The following is a 26,689-nucleotide window of genomic DNA, read 5'->3' on the forward strand; positions in this document are numbered from 1 at the left end:
GATCTCCTAGCAGTCCAAGTGACTCTCAAGAGTCTTCTCCAACACCACAGTTCAAAAGCATCAATTCTTCAGCACTCAGCTTTCTTTGGATGCCCAACTCTCACATCCATACATGACCACTGGAAAAACCATAGCCTTGACAAGATGGACCTTTGTTGGCAAAGTAATGTCTCTGCTTTTTAATATGCTGTCTAGGTTGGTCATAACTTTCCTTCCAAGGAGCAAGTGTCTTTTAATTTCATGGCTGCAGTAACCCTCTGCAGTGATTTTGGAGCCCCCCAAAATAAAGTCAGCCACTGTTTCCACTGTTTCTCCATCTATTTGCCATGAAGTGACAGGACTGGATACCATGATCTTCGTTTTCTGAATATTGAGCTTTAAGCCAACTTTTGCACTCTCCTCTTTCACTTTCATCAAGAGGCTCTTTAGTTCTTCACTTCTGCCATAAGGGTGGTATCATATGCATATCTGAGGTTATTGATATTTCTCCCGGCAATCTTGATTCCAGCTTGTGCTTCTTCCAGCCCAGCGTTTCTCATAATGTACTCTGCATATAAGTTCAATAAGCAGGGTGACAATATACAGCTTTGACGTATTCCTTTTCCTATTTGGAACCAGTCTGTTGTTCCATGTCCAGTTCTAACTGTTGCTTCCTGACATGCATACAGGTCTCAAGAGGCAGGTCAGGTGGTCTAGTATTCCCATCTCTTTCAGAATTTTCCAGTTTATCGTGATCCACACAGTCAAAGGCTTTGGCATAGTCAATAAAGCAGAAATAGATGTTTTTCTGGAACTCTCTCGCTTTTTCCATGATCCAGCAGATGTTGGCAATTTGATCTCTGGTTCCTCTGTCTTTTCTAAAACCAGCTTGAATATCCGAAAGTTCATGGTTCACATATTGCTGAAGCCTGGCTTGGAGAATTTTGAGCATTACTTTACTAGCGTGTGAGATGAGTGCAATTGTGCGGTAGTTTGAGCATACTTTGGCATTGCCTTTCTTTGGGATTGGAATGAAAACTGACCTTTTCCAGTCCTGTGGCCACTGCTGAGTTTTCTGTGCTGATAAACATTTAAGACTATATTTCATGCATTTGAGAGTTATTCTCCTAGCAGTGTCTTTTGAGAAGTTTTCAATTTTAATGGTGTATTTTTTCATTTACAATTTGTGCTGTGGTGTTATATCTAAGATGTTACCAGGTGTACCTAATCACAGGTTGGAAAGATTTTGTATGTTCTCCTCTAGACTTTGTATGGTTTTAGATTTTACAAAGTCTGTGATCCATTTTTAGTTAATTTTTTTATATGTGGTGTGAGGTATGAATGGAAGGTGTTTTTTTTTTTTTTTTTTTTTACAGTATAGATATATATCTGTTCCAGCACCTTTTGTTGAAAAGATTACCCTTTCTCTATTGAATTGCTCTTGCACCTTAAAAATATTTTGTCTGTGTGTATGAGGATCTGATTTTGGATTCTGTTCTGTTCTTTTGATCTACTTATCTGTCTGTATGCCATCACACTGTCTTGATAACTGTAGCTGTATAATTCTGAAATCAGGAAGTTTCCCAGTGTTGTTTTGGCTGTTTAGGCCTTTCACATTTTTCTGTGAATTTTAGAATTAGCCTGTTAGACTATCTACAAAAAACATGTTAGTGTTTTGTTTGCCATTATATTGAATCTACAGATCAATTTGGAGAGAGTCAGTGCCCTAAAAATACTGAGTTAGAACCTGTGAACATGGTATATCTGTCTCTCCATTTATTTAGGTCTTTGCTATAGATTGAAAATTTGTGTATGCCAATATTTGTATGTTGAAACCTAATCCTCAATGTGGTGATATTTGGAGATTTTTTTGAAAGATAATTAGGTCTTGAGGAGGAACCCTCAAAAAGAGTTCCCTTAACCGCTTGCATGGCCATGTGAGGTTATAGCAAAAAAACAGCTATCAATGAATCAGAAAGCAGTTTGTAACCAGACACTGAATCTGCTTTTGCCTAAATCTTGAACTTCCAAAGGTTTGAGAACTGTGAAAAATACATTCCTGTTTTTATAAGCCACCCAGTCTAAAGTGTTTTGTTACAGTAACTTGAACAGACTGAGATGGTCTTCTTAAGTTTCTCTCAGCAGTGCTTTATAGTTTTCAGTGTTCGGGTTTTACGCATTTTTTTGGTCAGATATATTCCACAGTATTTCATAACTTAGAGTGCTCTTGTACATGGTTGTCTTAGGAGGCCTTACAAATAGCTGAGAAAAGAAGAGAAGCTAAAGGCAAAGGAGAAAAGGAAAGATATACGCATTTGAATGCAGAGTTCCAAAGAATAGCAAGGAGAGATAAGAAAGCCTTCCTCAGTGATCAATGCAAAGAAATAGAGGGAAACAATAGAATGGGAAAGACTAGAGATCTCTTCAAGAAAATTAGAGATACCAAGGGAACATTTCATGCAAAGATGGGCTCAGTAAAGGACAGACACAGTGTGGACCTAACAGGAGCAGAAGATATTAACAAGAGGTGGCAAGAATACACAGAAGAATTATACAAAAAAGATCTGCATGACCTAGATAACCACGATGGTGTGATCACTCACCTAGAGCCAGACCTCCTGGAATGCGAAGTCAAATGGGCTTTAGGAAGCATCACTATGAACAAAGCTAGAGGAGGCGATGGAATTCCAGTTGAGTTATTTCAAATCTAAAAGACAGTGCTGTGAAAGTGCTACACTCAATATGCCAGCAAATCTGGAAAACTCAGCAGTGGCCACAGGCCTGGAAAAGGTCAGTTTTCATTCCAGTCCCAAAGAAGGGCAATGCCAAAGAATGTTCAAACTACTGCCCAGTTGCACTCACATCACACACCAACAAAATAATGCTCAAAATTCTCCAAGCTAGGCTTCAACAGTATGTGAACTGTAACTTCCAGATGTTCAAGCTGGATTAGAAAAGGCAGATCAAATTGCCAACATCTGTTGGATCATCGAAAAAGTCAGAGTGTTCCAGAAAAACATCTACTTCTGCTTTATTGATTATGCCAAAGCCTTTGACTGTGTAGATCACAACAAACTGTACAAAATTCTTGAACGGATGGGAATACCAGACCACCTTACCTGCTTCCTGAGAAATCTGTATGCAGGTCAAGTTAGAACTGAACATGAAATAATAGACTGGTTCCAAATCAGGGAAGGAGTACGTCAAGGCCTGTATATTATCACCCTGCTTATTTAACTTATATGCAGAGTACATTATGTGAAATGCCAGACTGGATGAAGCACAAGCTGGAATCAAGATTGCCTGGAGAAATATCAATAACCTCAGATATGACACCGCCCTTAAGGCAGAAAGTGAAGAAGAACTAAAGAGCCTCTTGGTGAAAGTGAAAGAGGACAGTGAAAAAGATGGCTTAAAGCTCAACATTCAGAAAACTAAGATCTTTGCACCTGGTTACATCTCTCCATGGCAAATAGATGGAGAGATAGTGGAAACAGTAGCTGACTTTATTTTCTTGGGCTCCAAAATCACCGCAGATGGTGATTGCAGCCATGAAATTAAAAGACGCTTGTTCCTTGGAAGAAAAGCTATGACCAATCTAGACAGCATATTAAAAAGCAGATATATTACTTTGGCAACAAAGGTCCGTCTGGTCAAGGCTGTGGTTTTTCCAGTAGTCATGTATGGATATGGGAATTGAACTATAAGGAAAGCTGAGTGCCAGAGTATCGATGCTTTTGAACTGTGGTGTTGGAGAAGACTCTTGAGAGTCCCTTGGACTGCAAGGAGATCCAACCCGTCAATACCAAAGGAAATCAGTCCTGAATATCAGTCCTGGAAGGACTGATGTTGAAGCTGAAACTCCAATACTTTGGCCACCTGATACGAAGAGCTGACTCATTTGAAATGAACCTTAATGCTGGGAAAGATTGAAGGTGGGAAGAGAAGGGGATGACAGAGGATGAGATGGTTGGATGGCATCACTGACTCAACGGATATGAGTTTGAGCAAGCTCTGGGAGTTGGTGATTGACAGGGAGGCCTGGCGTGCTGCGGTCCATGGGGTTGCAAAGAGTCGGACACAATTGAGCAACTGAACTGAAACTGTACGTGGTGATTTTTAACATTTCAGCTTCTGATTGTTCATTGCTAGGATATAAAATGTAATAATTACGTATTGATCTTAAGTTCTCCAATCTTGCTAAACTTGTGTATAGTTTACTAGTTCTGTTATTCTTTTGTAGATTCCACTAGACTTTCTACAGACCTTGCTGTCCAGAATAAGGTTTCATAGTTTTATTTCCAATCTGGATGTCTCTTGTTTATTTTCTTCTTTTTTTTTTTTTTGTACTGGCTAGAACCTCGCATACAAGATTGAATAAAAGTGATGGAATGTGGACATCTTTGCCTTATTCCTGAACTTAAAAGGAAAGTCTTTTCTGTTAGGTATGATGTAGACTGTAGGCTTTTTTTTTTTTTTTAATAGATGCCCTTTATCAAGTTGAGGAAATCCCCTTCTATTCTTAGTTTACTCAGGTTTTCAGGAATGGGTGTTGAATTTTGTTAAATGAACTTTGTGTCTCTTGAGATAATTGTGTGATTTTTCTTTTTAAATTTGCCAGTATGTTGAATTTCACTGATTAATGTTTTTTTAGTTTTATTTATATTTAATAATCTTTGGCTGTGCTGTGTCTTCATTGCTGCTCAGGCTTTACTCTAATTGTGGTGAGCAGGGGCTTCTCATTTCGGTGGCTTCTCACTGCAGAGCGCAGTCTCTAGGGCATGTGGGCTTCTGTAGTGTGGCACATGGGCTCAGTAGTTGTGTACACCAGCTTAGTTGCTCGGTGGTATGTGGGATCTTCCCAGGTCAGGGATTGAACCTGTCTCCTGTTTTGGCAGGCAGATCCTTTACCTTGAACTACCAGGGAAGCCGGTGCACTGATTAATTTTTTAGATAGATATTCAACCAATTATTTTAAATTATATTCAACCAATATATGCAGCCAATTTTGCATTCCAGGGAAAAACTCGACTTTGTCCCTATATAGTATACTTTTATATGTTGTTGGATTTGAGTTACTAAACTTTTAAGAATTTTTGCATTCATGTTTAGGAGGGATATTGTCCTATCATTTTCTCTTGTAATATCTTGGCTGTTTTTGTATCAAGATAATTTTTTGCCCTATAAACTGATTTGGAAATTATTCCTTCCTCTTTAATATTTTGAAAGAGTTTGTGTTGAACAGCTGATTTCACCAGTAAAGCCAGCTGGGCCCTGAGTTTTCTTTATAAGATTTTTAACTTCAAATTCAGTTTCTTTGAAAGGTATAGGGCTATTGAGGCCATTTATTTCATTTCGGGTGAGCTTTGGTCGTTGTGTTTTTTGTGAAATTGGTTCATTTCACCTAAAATGCCAAACTTTTGACATAAAATTGTTTCTGTATTATATTCTCTTTTAGTCTTTATGAGATCTATAGTGATGTTCAGAAGTCTTCCATTCCTGAAATCAGTCGTTCTGTTTTCTTCTAAATAGCCTAGCCTGGGTTTTATCAATTTTATTGACCTTTGCAAAGGATCAACTTTTGTCTTTATTATTTTTTCTCTTCTCTTTTTTTCTTGATTATGACTTAGAAAAGAATTGACACGTTTAAAATTTGAAATCAGTGGTATTCTGATTTTTAATATGGGTCCAGGCACTGATGGTTTCATTGTGGTATAGGTAGTTTTCCAGACCACTGTTCTTGCTTACAGTTGTCAATGTTTTTCATTTTTGTGAAAATAATATACAGTAGTTGCATTATAGGTAAGTTAACTAGCTTGTATATAGTTGGATAATTTGTACACCACGTTGATAGAGTCATAATATTATTGTGTTAGGGAATGAGGATTTTTACAACTTACGTTTACCTTTGCCTTAGAAATAGTTCTGTATTATGTAAATGCTGCAAATTAAGCAAATTCTTTATGTTTGGAATTTCCTAAATATACTTTTAACAGAAGCTTCCATTTCTGTAGTACAGCAAACCAATATGTCATATTTGTGACTTTGTAGTTGGAAATTTCAAGTTAGACACTGGGATGTTATATTTAAGCAACTTGGGTCCAATAACCTGGTAGGATTTGTATTTCTATTCAACATGGATATGAAAAGGTAATATTAATACTTTGCTAATGGACAAAGTTCACTGTGTTGGCATTTTTATCTGCTGTGGTTTTATTTTTTACCCTAAAATAAAATATGCTAGTATTCTCATTCTTTTTATGACTTTTAAAAAATTTATGTGATGGTGAGAGGAGAAACTTAATGGAATACTTTTACACTCTTTGGAGGGTGGTAGAGCTTTGGTTATTTTTGAGAGGAGTTTCAAAAGATTTAATACATATGTATGCTGAAAGCCTTTGACTGGATCACAATAAACTGTGGAAAATTCTGAAAGAGATGGGAATACCAGACCACCTGACCTGCCTCTTGAGAAACCTATATATGCAGGTCAGGAAGCAACAGTTAGAACTGAACATGGAACAATTAGAACTGGACATGGAACAACAGACTGGTTCCAAATAGGAAAAGGAATACATCAAAGCTGTATATTGTCACCTTGATTATTTAACTTCTATGCAGAGTACATCATGAGAACCGCTGGGCTGGATGAAGCACAAGCTGGAATCAAGATTGCCGGGAGAAATATCGATAACCTCAGACATGCAGATGACACCACCCTTATGGCAGAAAGTGAAGAGGAACTAAAAAGCCTCATGATGAAAGTGAAAGAGGAGAGTGAAAAGTTGGCTTAAAGCTCAACATTCAGAAAACTAAGATCTCGGCATCTGGTCCCATCACTTCATGGGAAATAGATGGGGAAACGGTGGAAACAGTGTCAGACTTTATTTTTTTGGGCTCCAGAATCACTGCAGATGGTGATTGCAGCCATGAAATTAAAAGATGCTTACTCCTTGGAAGGAAAGTTATGACCAACCTGGATAGCATATTAAAAAGCAGAGACATTACTTTGCCAACAAAGGTCTATCTAGTCAAGGCTATGGTTTTTCCAGTAGTCATGTATGGATGTGAGAGTTGGACTGTGAAGAAAGCTGAGCGCTGAAGAATTGATGCTTTTGAACTGTGGTGTTGGAGAAGACTCTTGAGAGTCCCTTGGACTGCAAGGAGATCCAACTAGTCCATTCTAAAGGATATCAGTCCTGGGTGTTCTTTGGAAGGAATGATGCTAAAGCTGAAAACTCCAGTACTTTGGCCACCTCATGCGAAGAGTTGACTCATTGGAAAAGACTCTGATGCTGGGAGGGATTGGGGGCAGGAGGAGAAGGGGACGACAGAGAATGAGATGGCTGGATGGCATCACCAACTCGATGGACGTGAGTCTGAGTAAACTCCGGGAGTTTGTGATGGACAGGGAGGCCTGGTGTGCTGTGATTCACGGGGTCGCGGCCTGGTGTGCTGTGATTCACGGGGTCGCAGAGAGTTGGACAGGACTGAGCAACTGAACTGAACTGAACTGATGCTGAAACTATAACTTTTAAAAAACATCTTTTAGAGGGTTTTCTCTTTGATTTTCAGGGACTCACAAGTCAACATAGACATGAATGTACCTTTAGCTTTAGAAGTAGAGACCTTATCACTGCTGCTGCTGCTAAGTCACGTCAGTCATGTCCAACTCTGTGCGACCCCATAGACAGCAACCCACAGGCTCCCCCATCCCTGGGATTCTCCAGGCAAGAACACTGGAGTGGGTTGCCATTTCCTTCTCCAGTGCATGAAAGTGAAAAGTGAAAGTGAAGTCGCTCAGTCGTGTCTGACCTCTAGTGACCCCATGGACTGCAGCCTACCAGGCTCCTCCGTCCATGGGATTTTCCAGGCAAGAGTACTGGAGTGGGGTGCCATTGCCTTCTCCCGACCTTATCACAGTTGCCAATAATTTTGTTATCTTAATTGCTGCATGCAGTAATCTGAAGCAAAATATGTTAGTTGATAATTTTCAAAGGATGAGGAGCCTTTGTTGATTTTGTTTCCTAGACTTGAAACACACTGTTATCTTTTCCATAACAGTTCCTCGCCTGTGTGTTCCCATTTTCTAAAAAGCTTATCTTTTATACTTTTTGGAACCCAGGCTGAAAATTGGTCTTTGAACAGAGGGAGTAAATTTTTTCATATTAATTGTGATTAAAAGTATATTTAGTTTCATAAAAGTGATCCAAGATTGTTGCCCAAAAAACTTCTTGGATAAAATCTAAAAAATACTATTGCAATTGCATCTTTTGAGGAAGAAGAAGAAGAAAAAAAAACATTATTCTAAATGTAAACAGATTTCACTCAACTCTTTTGTTGCTGTAGAAAACTTTTATGTAGCATGATTTTCCTTGGGATGCAAATCTGAAAACAATCCTTTCACATGAACCCACCCTCTGGAGCACACTGAAGGGCATTCTAAATTGTGGCTTGAAGGACTGCACTAAAACCCACTAAAAAGATGCGCCAACACCTGACTAGGGAAACCAGTTGAACCTAACACCCTGCCTTGTCTGGGCTCACCACCTCTCCCCGTCCCAGACTAACTTTACTGTGAAGTCCTACCACATTCCATGTCTGAGTTTCTGCGCTTGGGGTGGATTTTCCTTGTCCGTGGAAGAACACATGGATCTCCCTGGCTTTCTCACCCAAGTTGGCCACTCAAGCTAACCCTGGAAATATGATCAGTTTGGAGCCTGGTCCCATAACCTTTGCTAGGATACGAAAGAGGACATCACACCCCAAGGATTACTGCACAGTCCTACTACAGTATTTTGAAGTAGCCCTCTAACTACTTAATTTTAAACAAATCCCATGGCCGCACTTTTAAGGTTTTTTTTAAAAAGATGTGTATAGTCACCAACTTAAAAAAACAAACAAAAAAATCCGAACAGCGTACTTGAAGAATGTAATACTCAAACTCTCAGTGCTTCCTTATGGTTTCTAATAGGATTTTTTATTATTGTTATTATTATTGTTGGGTTTTTTTGGAAAGGGTTGGGAGGGTCTTTTTTTTTTTTTCCTCTGAAATAAAGAAGTGCTGTTTTTAAATGGAAATAAATAAATAAAAATATATTTAGTTTCATTCTTATTCTGTGTTTTCTGTTTTCCTTCCTTTTTTTCTTGTTTTTCAAAATCATTCTTCCTTTTGATGAATTCTTTGCTTATCTTACTCCTTTTTTCCTGTTGGTTGTTGTTAAAATTTTTATGTGTAATTTTTATATGTTGAATCTATGTGTGCTGCGTTTGTGATCTCTACAGTAAGGCAAGTTTGTTTTACTTCTTCCTTTCTCAGATTTCTCCCATTTTAGGTCATCTCAGGTTTCAGTTCCAGATCTATTACTTTTATGTTGGGAGTTACCTTAGACTAAGTATATTTTACTGATTTATCTGCCCACTGCTTTTTCTTTCTTTCTAAAACATATTTGTTGGCTGCATAGGTCCTAGTTGTGGCACTCGGGATCTTGCGTTGCAGTACGTGGACTCTCTGGTTGTGGTATGCGGGCTCCAGAGTTTGCAGTCTCAGAATTCGAGGCTTAGTTGCTCTTTGGCATGTGGGATCTTAGTTCCTGAACAGAGGTCGAACCTGTGTCTCCTGGATCGCATGGTGAATTCTTAACCATTTTTTCACCAGGGAAGTCCCTGCCCACTGCCTTTTCTGATGTTTTACATTTCACCTACTTCAGATTAATTTTATGCTTTGCTGAACTATTTATCTGGATACTTCTTTTTTCAGGGAGAAATCAATGAAAGGTGAATTTTCAGTCTTTGGATGTTGAAATATTTTCATATTGCCAACTCATTTGGATACTAGGATTCTAATTTTAGAACTATATTTTATTTATTATTTATTTTATTTATTTTTGACCGTGCTGGGTCTTTGTTGTTGTGTGGGGCTTTCTCTAGTTGGGCCGAGGGGGAGCTACTGTCTCGTTGCAGTGTGTGGGCTTCTCCTTGCAGCGGCTTCTCGTTGCAGAGCATGTGCTCTAGAGCACCAGCTCAGTAGTTGTGGCACACAGGTTCATGTTCCACAAGATTGCCCCGTGGCATGTGGAATCTTCCTGGAGCAGGGATTGAACCTGTCTCTCCTGCATTGGCAGGTGGATTCTTAACTACTGAACCACCAGGGAAATCCTTAGAACTATTCTTAATTAGATTTTTTTGAAGATAATAGCTCCATACTTTTATAGCCTCAGCTGTTGATAGTGAAAGTTCTTGAGGCTAGTCTGACTCTTTCTTTTGAAGATAACCAGTATCTATCTGGAAGCTGTTTGTTACTCAGATTTTTAAAAATCTGGTGATGATCTAAATTTTTATGATGTGTCTAGATTTCAGTTTTTACAAGTGCATTTTGCTTGGTACTTACCTCTTGAATTGGAAGAGGTCAGTACCGGCTCTTACAGGTTTTATTTCTCTTTTTCATTATTTCAGTTCTCTCCTGAGCAAGTCTTGTTAGATTTGGGAACTGCTTAAAACCATTGATCCTGAGCTTGAAACACTTTAATTGTGGTAGTTTTTTCTACCTTCTGTCCTCTTCTGTATTTAGGGCTGCATTTTAAAAAATAGCTTTGTTAGGATATAGTTCATATAGCACAAAACTCATTCATTAAAAGTGTACAGTTCAGTGGTTTTTAGTATTTTCACAGTGTGGTAAAACCACCACTGCAGTCTATTGAAAATGTTCCAGAGAGTTTTCAATACCCTAAAAAGAAGCCTAATGCCTATTAACATTCATTCACTATTACTCTCTTCCCACAGCCCTTGCAGCCACTAATTTACTTTGTTTGTGGATTTGCCTATTCTAGACATTTCACATAAATGAAAACATAATATGTAGTCTTCTGTGACTTACTTCTTACATTCAGCATGTTTTCTGTGTTTGACAATGCCATAGTATTTTTTTTTATTTACAAATAATATTCCATTGTGTGGGTATATCATATTTTATTTATCCTTTCATCAGTTGATGGGTTGTTTTCACTTTGTCTATGTGGGTGTATGTTTTCATTTCTCTTGAGGATTATATTTAACATCTTATATTTCTAACAGTCTAGTTTGAACTGATAACCCACTTCAGTATCATATAGAGACTGTTCCTATATGGTTCCATCCTATCCCTTTTAAATGTTGTTATCACAGACTGCAACTTTATATACAACATGAGTGAACCTAGAGGACATTATGGTAAGTGACATAAACCAGACATAGAAGGACAATAACATAGATTTATAATAATTCTTGTGCATTAAAAAAAATTCTGTACAAGAAAAAAGAGGAGTTGGAACCCAAAAAAGCTATTTAGCCTGTGTATCCTTAGCAGAAATCTTTATTTCTTCTTAGGGCTTTGAGTTAGTGTAGTATTCTGCCATTTCAGCCTGAAGCATTTTTAACATATCTTATAGGCCAGGTCCACTGGCAAGATACTCCTTCAGATTAATATATCTGAGAATATTTCAATTTTTCTCTCATTTTTGAAGGACAGTCTTTGCCAGATACAGTATTCTTGGTTGACAGTGTTTTATTTTGCAGTTTAAATATGTCATCCTACTGTCTTCTGTCCTTCATAGTTTCTTATTAGAAATTGGCTGTTAATCGTATTGAGGCTGTCTTGTAAATGATGAGTTCCTTCTCTTGGTTTTAAAAGTCATTCAGCAGTTTGGTTATAATGTGTTTGGGTTTGAATCTCTTTGAGTTTATCCTACTTGGAGTTCATTGAGCTGCTTGGATTTGTAGATTGATGTTTTTCATCACGTCTGGAAAGATTTTGGCCTTTATATTTTTAGATAGTCTTTCTGTCCTTTCTTTTCTGAGACTCCTGTAAAGGGATGTTGTTATGCTTAAAGGCATACCACAGGTCCTTTAGACTCTGTTTGCTTTTCCTTATTCTTTTTCCTTTTTTTGTAGACATTGCTCTATCTTCAAGTTTGCTCATTCTTCCTTTTGCCTGTTCACATCTGCTCTTGTATTCCTCTGGTAAACTTTTTGTTTCAGTTACTGAATTTTTCAGCTCCAGAATAAAAATTACAGAAGTATAGAAAACAGAACATCAAAGCTTTCTTTTTACTTTCTTCCGGAACTAACCACTGTTAACAGTTTGGTATGAATCCTTCCTGATAAAAAAAAAACCATGCAAATATATGTGCTTATTGAGTTTATTTTTTTTTTTATTTTGATACAATTTCTGATTCACCAGAGTACTCTCAATAATAGTACAAAGAGTTCCTGTATACCTTCTGCTGAGATACCTAACTGTTTCATATTTTTTATCTTCATTTATTCTCCTCCTGTGTCATCTATCTGTCCTGTTTGTATTTACGTTATACATACTATCCTTTCCATAATTGCTTGTACTACTTTACAGTGTGTGCTTTCTAAAAATAAGAATGTTCTCTTACATAGCCACATATTAATGATCAAAATCAGGAAATTAACTGTTATTGAGTCACCCATTGTCCAGCAATATTCTAAGAAATTAGAATATTAGAATCTAAGAAACAACAGAAAAGCATCTTGGATCATGTAGTACATTTAAATTGACTTCATTTAATCTGAAATTGTTTTTCAGTCTTCGTCTCATGATTTTGACATATTTTTACAGTACAGATCATTTATAGAATGTTTCTCAAGATCAGTTTGTTTTGATACTTCTTCATGATTAGATTCAGGTTGTTTGATACCTTCTCATGATAGATTAATTTTTGGCAGGAATACTGCAGAACTGATGTGTTTTCAGTATATCATATATGGAGGTGTCAGTTTGTCTTGTTACTGGTGGTGGTAATCAGTTTTGGTCACTTGGTTATAGTGGTGTCTGCCAAGAGAAAGTTACTGTTTTCTCCACTATAATTAATAAAAAATATATTGGGGGGAGATACTTTGAGACCATATACATATCCTGTTACTCATGTGGAACTTGAACCCACTAGTTTTAGCATTTGCTAAAACTATAGGTTATTGATAATGATGGTTGCCAATTATGAGTTAGGTTTAATGCATAGTTTTAGAAAATTAAAATGAGAAAATTTAGAAAATTAAAATGTGATTATTGGCAGCCTCTGTCATTTTAAACTATGGCAGTAACATCTTTTTGTTTTAGTTCTTTATAATGTTCTAAACTTATAAATGTAGATCTAACTGTAATAGCTGTTAATCTTTTTTGTTCCTTTTTTAAAAAATAAATTTCAGGTGCACAGTATAGTGATTCACAAATTTTAGAGATTATACTGCATTTATAGTTACTATAATGATTAATGATTTTGTTTCATGTACATGTCCTCTTCAGAGTTATTTTGGAACAAATCCCAGATGCAGCTTTCTAATTGTAAATATATTTTGGTGTAGCTCTGAAAGATAGGAATTAAAAAAAAAAACTGATACCATTATCCTACCTTAAAATTTAACTTATTATTTAATATTATCATATGTCCAGTGGGTGTTAATATTTTCTCAATTGTTTTGTCTTTTTTTCTCAGTTTATTTGGGTTGGGATCTGGTATCCAAATAAAGAAATCTGTATATTGTGACTGCTTTAGATTTATCTCTTACCCTCTCTTTTTTAACTTATAGATTTCCTCCTTTCTATTTTTCCTTTTTCTTTTCCTCCTTTGAAATTTTGTGTTGAAGTCAACACTCATTTTTCCTGAAAAATATCCTTCAACCAGGAGTCTGCTGTTTATTAATTCAGTTTACTACTGTTTTAATTAGAAATTAGTGATAAGTATATGTGGGCTTCTCTGGTGGCTCAGACGTAAAGAATCTGCAATGCAGGAGACCCAGGTTTGATCCTTGGGTAGGGAAGATTCCCTGGAGGAGGGCATGGCCACCCACTGCAGTATTCTTGCCTAGAGAATCCTATGGACAGAGGAGCCTGGCAGGCTACAGTCCATGGGGTCGCAAAGAGTTGGACACAACTGAAGCAACTTAGCACCCACGCATAGGTTAGTTTCTTATTTTCTTGTTTTTCTCCTTTCCTGGTCAAGTTTTGGTGTCAGTATTATGCTAATCTCATATCATAACTTGGAAATTTGGCAACATTCATTCAATAGGTACTTATTGAGCACTACTCACAGGCAGTATGTTTGGTGAAATAGTGAACAAAACCAAAGTGGTTCTTGTACTTGCAGTGCTTAAAGCCTAGGGGAGAAAGCTAGGCAATAAATAAATCCTGTATAAAACTAAACTGCAGAGCTGTGTTTTTCTGCTTCCATTTTATGCATTAGGATAATTTATGTGTTGGAATAATTATTTTCTTAAAGACTTGATAGAACTTTAAATAAAATTATTCTGGTACTTATATTTACATAAAGGTGTTTTATTTGCCTGTGAAATTACTTAGCAACCCTAACCTTCTAACCTCAGATCCTTGATAGTCTATGATGTTGCGCCATCTTTATTTGTTCCCTGTTATTGCACAGTGTTCCCCTGAGGGTATGAGTTCTTAAGTTTAGGGAACAAGGCTCTGTTATTTCTTTGTTTCTATGGGAAAAAAATCATTCAGATTTCACATGACTGGGATAGTCAGACTGATGTAATCCACTGAGTGTGAAGACTGCTGAAAGGACGAAAAGTTATGTTTGTGATTACTTCTCTCAGGTCAGATTAATAGCGTCTGGTATGATAATTAGCTGCTTTGTATTTTATATTAGCCAGTTATTTTGTGTTGGCTTTTTGTAGAGTGAAATAGTATTATTAGTGTCAAATAGTAAGCATTTTCTCCTTCAGAAAAACATGGGTGTGGACTGTGTACACTTACTGAGTCATAGACTCAACAAGTGATTACATGTTTTTATGTGCCCTCATAACTAAGAATGTGAAATCTTCTGATATCTTTCATATATATATATGTATATGTATTATGTATATATGTATGTTGTGCTGTGCTTAGTCGCTCAGCCATGTCCAGCTCTTTGCAACCCCATGGACTGTACCTGCCAGGCTCTTCTGTCCATGGATATTCTCCAGGCAGGAATACTGGAGTGGGTTGCCATGCCCTACTCTAGGGGCTCTTCCCACCCCAGGGATCAAACACAGGTCTCCTGGATTGCAGGAAGATTCTTTACTGAATGAGCCACCAGGGAAGCCCAAGACTGGAGTGGGTAGTTTATCCTTTCTCCAGAGGATCTTCCCAACCTAGGAATCGAACTGGGGTCTTCTGTGTTGCAGATTCTTTACTGTCAGATTTTCCTTTACTGGCAAATTCTTTACCATCTGAGCCACCAGGAAAGCCCCTTATATATATATGACTGTAAAAATGATTGAAGTACAAAGTTATAAAAGTATGTGTCTGGACCCTTAAAGGTTTTGAAAAGATTGTCAGAGATCATTTACTCCAGGCTTCTCTTTTTACAGAAGAAGCCCTGAATTTTTTTTTTCCTTCTTTCTTTCAGAAGTTTTGACTGATTCCAAACCATCCCAAATTGATGAAAGAAGTGAGACTAGAACCCAAGTGTTTTTTTTTTATTTATTTATTCTTGGGTGTGCTGGGTCTTTGTTGCTGTGCACAGGCTTTTTCTAGCAATGGCATGTGGAAGCTTCTCTCTAGGTGCAGTGCGTGAGCTTCTCACTGCGGCAGCTTCTCTTGTTGCAAAGCACGGGCTCTTGGTGCATGGACTTGAGTAGTTGTGGCACACGGGCTCAGTGGTTGCAGAACATGTGCTCAGTTGCTCCATGGCATGTGGAATCTTCCCGGGCCAGGGATTGAACCCATGATTGCCCTGTGTTGGCAGGCAGAATCTTAACCATTGGACCACCAGCGAGGTTCCAGATGATATTTTGGCTCAACAATTTCTTGAAATTATTTTTTCCCAGTTAATTTTTATTCATAGTTTAAAAAATTTAATGGGATAGGTTTGTGGCTGTATTTCCTCTTGGGATATTGAGCTCTTACTCACAACTCTAAATTACGTAGAGGAAACCATTTTAAGTGAATTTAATGAATTGGCTAAGATACTGACTTGAAATTTTTAATTGACTAATGATTTATGTTATCACTTCCAATACATAAGTTTTAGCTAGTCAATACATTTCTGTTCTTACATATGTTAGTCTCATAGACCTAATAATTTCATACTATTTATTGGTAACTATAGGAAATCATTGTTTAACTTTTTGATTTTAAGGGCAATGTTTTGTCTGGTTACATTACCAGATTATGTATTAGTTAGTGATACAGAATTATCATATTTTCAGAAAGTTTGAGAGGGCAAGAAGATATGAAAAGCCACCTCTACTAAAGATTAGATGCTGTGCTAGATGTTTGGAGGATTAAGAGGCATCCAGAGTCCAGGAAAATCTTTGTTTGGATTTTTTTTGACCCATTTTGGAATTAGGTAGAGTTCTTAATTGCAGTTCTGATAACGTCAGGTTGGGTCAGTAATTTGTCTTGACAGTACTGTATTATCTTTTTAGTTACTGCTTTTTGTTTTTTAACCGCATGGCAGGGCATATGGAATCTTCTTTGCCCAACCAGGGATTCAACCTGCATCCCTGCATTGGATGCACAGAGTCTTAACCACTGGACTGCCAAAGAAGTCTCTGCTTGTTGCTTTTTAAATTTTAGCAAGCTCATGTTTAACTATAATCAGTGTTTATTAAACTGTGTGAAATGAACTTTGCACTGAATCACTAGTTGCTTTTCTTCTTCTTTAATTTTTAATTGGAGGATAATTGCTTTACAATGTTGTGTTGGTTTTTGCCATACTTCAAACAACATGAATCAGCTATAAGTATACATATATCCCTCCCTCTTAAGCCTCCCTCCCACTCCACTATTTGCTTTTCTTAAAGTCTTTAGTATACTACGTGATTAGTAGCTTTGGTGAAAACCTCAATTGCAAGAGAAATTAGTGAAAAACCTTGTACAGTCAACAACTTGCCTTTAAAAATAACCTTTGTTTTTGAAGTTTTTCATGAAGCAAGCATTACGTTGGATTTTAAGCTTCAGAAAGTTATTTTTGGCTGTTAGCTTTCTGTATAGAGTGAAAATAGGATTTATGTATTTGGGCAGTTGTATACCAATACTGTACTTTTGTCTGGAATTTGGTATGGAAGTGTGAGATGAGAATCCAACTTTTTTCTAGGTAGCTAATTGGTTGTCTCATCACTTGACAGATTTTAAATGGCATATTTAAAAATGCCTTAAAAATGGATATTTTTAGGGATTTCTACTCTTTTCTATTGATCTGTTTATGTGCCAGTACAGGACAGCTTTAAGTGTTGTTTCTTGTAATAAGTATTTTAATATCTGATAGGCTGTTCTCCATTTATTATTTTCTTTGAAATTTTCTTGGCTATTGTTAACTGATATTTTCATATGAACTTTAAAATCAGCTTGTCTTCTTAAAAAAACAAAAACAAGATTCCAGTTTTAATTTGCATCATGCCAAATTAATACAGCAACTTAGGGAAGAATTGATCTTAATGATGTTGTATGTTTTAGCCACGATTATTGTATTTTTTTCGCAATTGTTTAAGTCTCTTTTTGTGTCTTAATAGCTTTAGTGTTTTTCCTTTTGTTGTTGTTGCTCAGTGCCTAAGTCATGTCTGATTCTTTGTGACCCCATGGACTGCAGCACAGCAGGCTTCCGTGTCCTTCACTAACTCCTGGAGTTTGCTCAGACTCATGTCCATTGATCTGGTGATGCGATTCAACCATCTCATCCTCTCTCATCCCCTTTTCCTCCTGCCCTCCATCTTTTCCAGCATCAGGGTCTTTTCCAATGAATCAGCTCTTCACATCAGGTGGCCAAGGTATTGTTGCTTCAGCCTGAGCATCAGTCCTTCCAATGAATATTCAGTGTTGATTTCCTTTAGGATTGACATGTTTGATATCCTTGCTGTCCAAGGGATTCTCAGGAGTCTTCTCTAGCACCACAGTTTGAGAGCATCAGTTCTTCAGCACTCAGCCTTGTTTATGGTCCAGCTATCACATCTGAACATGACTGTTGGAAAAACCATGGCTTTGATTACACAGAGTTTGTTGGCAAAGTGATGTCTTTGCTTTTTAATACGCTGTCTGTGTTTGTCATAGCCTTTCTTCCATGGAGCAGGCGTCTTTTAATTTCATGGCTGCAGTCAGCATCCACAGTGATTTGGGAGCCCAAGAAAATAAAATCTGCCACCATTTCCATTTTTTCCTCATCTATTTGCCATGAAGTAATGGGACCAGATGCCATGATCTTAGTTTATTTAATGTTGAGTTTTAAGCTAGCTTTTTCACTCTCCTCTTTCACTTGCATCAAGAGGCTCGTTCGTCTTCCTTTCTGCCATCTCAGTGGTATCATTTGCAATCTAAAGTTGTTGATATTTCTTCTTCCAGTCTTGATTCCAGCTTGTGATTCATCCAACCTGGCATTTCACATGATGTACTCTGCGTATAAGATAAATAAGCAGGATACAATATACAACTTTGACATACTTCTTTCCAATTTTGAACCAGCCCGTTTTCCATGTTCGGTTCTATCTGCTGCTTCTTGACTTGCATACACGTTTCTCAGGAGGCAGGTAAGATGAACTGGTATTTCCATCTCTTTAAGAAATTTCCGCAGTTTGTTGTCTTATCTCCTATGGTACATCCTGCTTCCATTGTACTTCTTATCTGATCATTGTATGTATGAAGGCTCTTTGTTTCAGAATATTAATTTTGTACCAAGTAACACCTTTTTGTATTCTCTTGTTTGTAATAGTTTTTCAGTTTTTGGACCTCGTTGGGGAAGTCTGTCTTCTGACTTTTATACCTTTTATTCCTTCTATCTAATGTTAAATAGCAGTTGTAATAATGGACATCTTTGTCTTGTTCCTTTGCTTAGTGGAATCTTTGTATAGTTTCTCCATTAGTTAGTATTCTCTGGCTTTGGTACTGAGTGAGATGATTTTTGTTACTATTTTTAATGTTACATTAAGGAGATGGCTATGTGATTTTTCTTTTTAGATGTTTTAATATATGGTGAATTACATCAACAGATTCCTAACATTGAACTGTCCTGTGTTCATAGCATAAATCCCACTTGGACATGATGTTTTCCTATAAATTCTCATTTTTTGAGGATTTTTAAATCTGTATTTATACATGAGATTATTCTGTAGTTTTTTCTTTTATGGAATCAATAGTCCTGTTTTTTTAAAAAAATATATACATGTATTTATTTACTTGACTGCACTGGTTCTTAATTGTGGCATGTGGAATCTTTGATCTTCATTGCAGCATGTGAGATCTTCACTTTTGGTGTGTGGGATCTAGTTCTCTGACCCAGGCCCCCTGCATTGGTGAGCATGGAGTCTTAGCCACTGGACCACCAGGGAAGTCCCAGTAGTCTTCTAAAAAAAATTAGAAACTTTTCTTTTATGTTTTCCAACCATTAAAATCATTGGACTAAGGTTTCTTTTGGGTGGCAAGAGTGCTTTGATAATTTTTTCAATTTCTTCTTTGGTTCTATGTTGATTTCTGCCTCTTCTGTGGTCAGTTTTGATAGTTAATATTTTTCTAGAAAATCATCTATTTTATCCAGGTTGTCAAATGTATTTGAAAGCAGGTGAACAAAGCAATGATTTGGGATTATTTTAATTTCCTCTGTTTTGTGTACATATTCCCCCCATCCCCCATTAAAATTACGTTAGGTGGATGGTTTTAATTTCCAAAGAATCAGCTCTTGGATTTATGTAGTTGATATGTTTTTCTGAGTTTTAATTGATTATTTTCTGCCCATATCTTTGCTGTTTGCACTCTTGTGTTTTCCCTGAGTTCTCATGCTGTGAGTTTTCCTCTTTGAGTACTGCTATGTGGTATAGATTTTCCTGAGTACCACTTTAGCCACGTATCGTATGTAGGTTCTTAACTGTAGTATTTTCATTGTCGCTGTCTTTTGTGTTTTATTTTTGATTGCCTTTTATTTGCCTGTGCCACATGGCTTGTAAGATCCTAGTTCCCTGACCAGGGACGGAACCTGAGCCCCCAGCAGTGGAAGCACGGAGTCCTAACCGTGGGACTGCTAGGGAATTCCCTTCTGGTTCCCTCTTTCAGCCATGATTTCTCTAAGAGACAGTTTAGAAATTCAGGCAGTAGGGCTTTTTTATTTTCTGATGTAATTTATAACTTTTTCCCTTTTGACTATGGGCTGTACTACTGTTGACTTTTGAAATTCATTGGATTTTTCTTTGTGGCCTAATAATTACTCAAGTTTTTTGTATAGTGTTCTGTGGCTGCTTAAAAAGGTATATTCTGCTTTCAGGGTACTTTTGACATAGTATGTTAGACTTATCTAACAAATTATGTATTTCTACCTATTTTCTTCTTATAGTTTGTGCTTTATGAGTGCTGATGCTATGTTATTTGAGGCATTTTGTAACGTTAGCTCATCATGGATTGCATTCTTTTTTTTTTTTTTTTTTTTGATTTTTTTAAATTTTTTGGTTTTCATCTTTGTTTACAGCTAGACAGAAACTTGACCACAAAACAGAGGCAAAATTTGAGTCTCTAGTCTTGGGCCCTTTGGTGGTTGTAGGTTGCCCAGGTTGCCCTCAGGGGAGAGTACTTTAAAATGTTTCTCCTTTGCCTTTCTATTAATATGAAGACATATTTGGACCACCTGTGTGTGTTTGGTGGCTCCTCCCCCTCAAAAAAAAAAATGTTAAATAATTATTTCTTCTGGAAGACCCCAGGCTATTCTTCACAGAATGTGTATACAGCAGGGGTCTGGTTTTAGCTCGAGGCTGTCTGCTCTCAGGATCCAGGCAGATCTGGACAGGTATGGCTCAGGCTGGTAGCTGGGGCCCTCTAGGAATCCGCTGACAGCTCAGCAGAGGAGCCAGACCGCCAGACAGGAGAGAAGTTGGGAGAAGGCCACAGTGTCTGCAGCCCCAAGGAAAAGGAGCCGAATTGAAGGGCCTGTGTCAGGGGCCAGAGGCAGGTTTGCCTAGCTAGCTGCTTCCTGTGACCAGGACCTCAGCTATGAGGGTGCAGTTCCCTTTGCTTCACTCCGCCACTCCCCCAATGCTGCTCTGCTGCCCACCTACCCCCGCCCCCCCGACCCCAGTGCCATGGTCAGGCCACACGGCTACTTCTGTCCTCTCTCTTCGCTGTCCACTTCCAGTTCGGTTGTTAAATCAGTCTGTCCTCACTGAGGCCTCCTCTGCTATCTGTCATGAATTCCATTCTTTATTTGTCAGTAAAGTAAAACAGCTATATTACACCTCTATGAAGTCTGTTACCTAGAACCTTTTTTGTGTTTTCAAGTATTCTTACTGGTCTAGAAACCTCTGATTTATTCTTTTTTTCTCTCTCTGAGGTCACAGTTCAGTTCAGTTGTGTCTGACTATTTGCAACCCATGTACTGCAGCACGCCAGGCCTCCCTGTCCATCACCAGTTCCCAGAGTTTACCCAAACTCATGTCCATTGAGTCAGTGATGCCATCCAACCATCTCATCCTCTGTCGTCCCCTTCTCCTCCTGCCTTTAGTCTTTCCCAACGTCCGGGTCTTTTCAAATGAGTCAGCTCTTTGCAGCAGGTGGCCAAGTATTGGAGTTTCAGCTTTAGCATCAGTCCTTCCAATGAACACCCAGGACTGATCTCCTTTAGGATGGACTGGTTGGATATCCTTGCAGTCCAAGGGACTCAGCTTTCTTTGGATGTCCAACTCTTACATCCATACATGACTACTACAGACCTTTGTTGACAAAGTAATGTCTTTGCTTTTTAATATGCTGTCTAGGTTGGTCATAACTTTCCTTCCAAGGAGTAAGTGTCTTTTAATTTCATGGCTGCAATCACCATCTGCAGTGTTTTGGACCCCAGAAAAATAAAGTCTGACACTGTTTCCACTGTTACCCCTTCTGTTTGCCATGAAGTGATGGGACCGGATGCCATGATCTTAGTTTTCTGAATATTGAGCTTTAAGGTAACTTTTTCACTCTCCTGTTTGACTTTCATCAAGAGGCTCTTTAGTTCTTCACTTTCTGCCATAAGGGTGGTGTCATCTGCATATCTGAGGTTATTGATATTTCTTCCAGCAATCTTGATTCCAGTTTGTGCTTCTTCCAGCCCAGCGTTTCTCATGATGTACTCTGCATATAAGTTAAATAAACAGGGTGACAATATACGGCCTTCACATACTCCTTTCCCAATTTGGAACCAGTCTGTTGTTCCATGTCCAGTTCTAACTGTTGCTTCCTGACCTGCATACAGGTTTCTCAAGAGGCAGGTCAAGTGGTCTGGTATTCCCATCTCTTTCAGAATTTTCCACAGTTGATTGTGATCCACACAGTCAAAGGCTTTGGCATAGTCAATAAAGCAGAAATAGATGTTTTTCTGGAACTCTCTTGCTTTTTCCATGATCCAGCAGATGTTGGCAATTTGATCTCTGGTTCCTCTGCCTTTTCTAAATCCAGCTTGAACATCTGGAAGTTCACGGTTCACGTATTGCTGAAGCCTGGCTTGGAGAATTTTAAGCATCACTTTACTAGCATGTGAGATGAGTGCAATTGTGCGGTAGTTTGAGCATTCTTTGGCATTGCCTTTCTTTGGGATTGGAATGAAAACTGGCCTTTTCCAGTCCTGTGGCCACTACTGAATTTTCCAAATTTGCTGACATATTGAGTGTAGCACTTTCACAGCATCATCTTTCAGGATTTGAAATAGGTCAACTGGAATTCCATCACCTCCACTAGCTTTGTTCATAGTGATGCTTCCTAAGGCCCACTTGACTTCACATTCCAGGATGTCTGGCTCTAGGTGAGTGATCACACCATCGTGATTATCTGGGTTGTGAAGATTTTTTTTGTACAGTTCTTCTGTGTATTCTTACCACCTCTTAATATCTTCTGCTTCTGTTAGGTTTATACCATTTCTGTCCTTTATTGAGCCCATCTTTGCATGAAACGTTCCCTTGGTATCTCTGATTTTCTTGAAGAGATCTCTAGTCTTTCCCATTCTATTGTTTTCCTTTATTTCTTTGCATTGATCTCTGAGGAAGGAAGACATTGATCACTGAGGAAGGCATTCTTATCTCCTTGCTATTCTTTGGAACTCTGCATTCAAATGGTTATATCTTTCCTTTTCTCCTTTTGCTTTTTGCTTCTCTTTTTTTCACAGCTATTTGTAAGGGCTCCTCAGAGAGCCATTTTGCTTTTTTGCATTTCTTTTTCTTGGGGATGGTCTTGATCCCTGTCTCCTGTACAGTGTCACGAACCTCTGTCCATAGTTCATCAGGCACTCTATCTATCAGATCTAGTCCCTTAAATCTATTTCTCACTTCCACTGTATAATCATAAGGGATTTGATTTAGGTCATACCTGAATGGTTTAGTGGTTTTCTCTACTTTCTTCAATTTAAGTCTGAATTTGGCAATAAGGAGTTCATGATCTGAGCCACAGTCTGCTCCCGGTCTTGTTTTTAACGACTGTATAGAGCTTCTCCATCTTTTGCTGCAAAAAATATAATCAGTCTGATTTCTGTGTTGGCCCTCTGGTCATGTCCATGTGTAGAGTCTTCTCTCGTGTTGTTGGAAGAAGGTGTTTGCTATGACCAGGGCGTTCTCTTGGCAAAACTCTATTAGCCTTTGCCCTGCTTCATTCTGTACTCCAAGGTCAAATTTGCCTGTTACTCCAAGTGTTTCTTGACTTCCTACTTCTGCATTCCAGTCCCCTATAATGGAAAGGACATCTTGAAAAATTTCCCATAATTCTACTTTTATAGATCTATAGTACATTTAGATTTGGTTGATTATTCAGTCTACTACCCTATTTTACCCATGAGAAAAGCTAGGGCCCCACAATATCTCTGAGACCTGAGAGAGAAGAAAGCTTTTTGTCATGAGTATAGGGTAGCCTGTTATTGACATTTAAATGGCATTTACATGTGTGCTTTTTTTTTTTTTTTCTTTTTGGCCATACCGCATGGCATATTGGTTCCTAGCTCCCTGATCAGGGATTGAGTCTCTACCCTCAGCCGTGAAAACGAGAAGTCACAAACACTTGAGTCCCAACCACCAGACTGCCAAGGCCCCTGCATTTGTGATTTTTGTCTTATATATGTTGTATAGGTGTTAACTTTGTTTTCAGACTGGAAATTTGCTGGATCCCAAAGCCATCTTTTTCTGTAAGTTGGAGAATTTCCTGATTAATTTGTATCTTGGGAAACTCCTGATGATTATAGCTCATATTGTTGTGTGTGACTGGGATAGCTTACTGAGTGATTAAATTGCTGCTGTGTATTATGAAGCTGTTTGTAGAGTGTAATTTCTTGTAGTAGTAATTTGATGATGGTACAAGAAAGAAAAGAAAGAAATTTAGGACATTAATATTAAATTGCTCTTGGGCTTTTTCTTCCCCTTATGCAGCTGACTGGGGCTTGTTTAAAATGTTTTTCTTCTCCTGGTCTCCTACCCTTACCTCCTTTCACTTACCCTCCTCGCCTTTCCCTTTTTCCATTCCTTACTCTATCTCTTATGCCTCTTGCCCTCTAGCTCCTTGTCTCTCTCCAGTTATTTCTCTTCTTATTACCTGTTTCCCAATCTCTCTTTGTTCTTAGATGTCTTCCATCAGTGATTCAAAAATTTAAATTACTAGGTTATCTTCCTGTAGCATTTGAACTGAAATGGCACTCAACTAGTAAAGTAGAACATTGCTTTTAATTCTTGGCCATATGAGGGAGTGCTGCACTTTATTGTAAAGTTTATGAATTAAAAATGTGTTGTTCTGCTTTCTACTTTTCCTTTAATAGAAGCATTTATATTTATTTTAGTGGAAATTTATGATTGCTTATGAATTTATTGTCTCCTGGGAGCATTTATAATTTTGCATTTGGGGCAAATTTTATTTTTTTCAGTCTTTTTTTGTGTACATTTTTTACATAGTAAAAGTAATTCAGTTCAACTTGTAAAAACAATTTAAAATTTATTTCCCATCATTCATATGCTTTTAGTGAATACTGTTCATGCCATCACAAATATTTTTTAATTTCCAATTATTTAATAATTTCCATGATTGAACATTTAGATTATAGGAAAATGTTACAAAAAAGTGCTTATGATTAAAATATAGGAAGTTTATGTGGAAGCTTCTATACACACACACATAGCACTTGATTTTGCTCAGATGTTCCAGAAGAAGAAAGTTGATCCCAAGTAGCTATTAAATGCTTTTTTTAAAGAAAAATTATTTTTGGTCATGCTGTACAGCCTGTGAGATCTTAGTTCCCCAACCAGGAATCCAGCTGTGTCCCCTGCACTGGAAACCCAGAGTCGCAATCACTGGACTGCTGGGAAAGTCCCTAAAATACTTCTGATACTTCAGAGATTGACTGCATAGCAGACATTAGAAAAATTCTTCAAGTGACCAAATATGGATGAATTTCTCGTATTCTTAAGGTTTGTGAAAAATATAATCGGAGTTGCATTCAGTGATCTATTTTAATATTTAAAGAAGACCCCTAGATAATCTATGTTTTATCACCTTATTAAGGCATAACTTTAAAGAATTTTAAATTGTTTATTGTTTATTTAATACTTTCTAATTGTTTATCTAGTAATAAAGGGGTATGGTGTTTTAATTTTCAATTATTTTTCTTACTTTAAGAGAAATTTTGCTTTGTTGTTGATAATATGTGTGCTTTAATGGGGTGGGGTATAGTTATTTGATTTGCATTTCCCTGACTGGTGAATAACGATGTGTTAAACATCTTCTCATGTGTTTCTTCGGAGAAGGAAATGGCACCCCACTCCAGTACTCTTGCCTGGAAAATCCCATGGACGGAGGAGCCTGGTGGGCTGCAGTCCATGGGGTCACTAAGAGTCAGACATGACTGAGTGACTTCACTTTCACTTTTCACTTTCATGCATTGGAGAAGGAAATGGCAACCCACTCCAGTGTTCTTGCCTGGAGAATCCCAGGGACGGGGGAGCCTGGTGGGCTGCCGTCTATGGGGTCGCACAGAGTCGGACACGACTGAAGGGACTTAGCAGCAGCAGCCCTTGTGTTTCTTAGTCATTTGTGTATCTTCTCCGGGAAATTGACTATACAGATTCTTTTGCCTACTTTCTAATTGGGTTATTTGTTTCTGTTGTTTAAGTGTAGAGTTATCTATATATTCTAGATAAAAGTCCCTTATCAGATAGATGATTTGCAGATCAAATTTGCAGATCATCGTCTCCCATTCTGTGCGTTGTTGTTGGTCGAACCTTTTTAAAGAAGTCATTAAAAATTCATTTAAATTTGGTGGAACTGCTTTAAGACATTCCTGATGTTAGCTTATTCACAAAATAATTTATTAAACCATCGCCTCAAAAAAAAAAAAATCAGAGCCTCTGCTAAGCCATTTACCGCTCAAAAACAGCTGCTTCTTCAAATAGCTGATATCCCACAATATCAATAAATATTAGGAACAGACATGAAAACACTAATTTCCTGCACCTCTCTGTGAGTATCTAGACATTTAGATTCTCCTGCTTTCAACAGAGATTTAGAAAAAAATGCATTTCTGGTCTGTGCCTCTGTGGGAAGATTGAGGCTGCCAAGAATCTTGCTTCCAGGTTTAAAAGTCTCCCTGTATTATTGTGGTTTAGGTACATTATGATGATATTGAAGCCTGTAAGGTTCTATGAAGTCTTCGGTTCATCCAAAAAAAGTTAAATAATTTTCAGTATGGTTTGTTGGTTCTTTGAAAATTGATGATCCATATACTTTAAAATTATTAAT

General features: G+C 37.7%; 1 protein-coding gene across 12 annotated transcripts in view; it reads left to right on the forward strand.

Moving 5' to 3' along the window:
• Nucleotides 1-26,689, forward strand: part of UBAP1 (ubiquitin associated protein 1) — a 69,906-nt gene that overhangs the window by 15,863 nt on the left and 27,354 nt on the right. For 2 of the 12 annotated variants that reach the window (XM_086416656.1, XM_086416662.1), the window contains exon 2: nucleotides 6,601-7,352. The exons of 5 other annotated variants lie outside the window; for them this stretch is intronic. Coding sequence is in view for 2 of the 7 variants with exons in the window: in XM_086416662.1 (XP_086272788.1) it covers nucleotides 7,322-7,352 (31 nt within the window). In the remaining 5 variants the exon portion in view is untranslated. Of the gene's footprint in view, nucleotides 1-6,600; nucleotides 7,353-15,394; nucleotides 15,432-18,319; nucleotides 18,505-23,858; nucleotides 25,363-26,689 lie in introns of those variants that run through there. 5 more of the 12 variants (XM_086416655.1, XM_086416659.1, XM_086416657.1 and 2 more) reach the window with 4 other exon arrangements.

This window comes from Bos grunniens, chromosome 8 (assembly GCF_055505025.1).
Source record: "Bos grunniens cultivar Pamir isolate PY7600 chromosome 8, Bosgru_T2T1.0, whole genome shotgun sequence".
Lineage (NCBI taxonomy): Eukaryota > Metazoa > Chordata > Mammalia > Artiodactyla > Bovidae > Bos > Bos grunniens.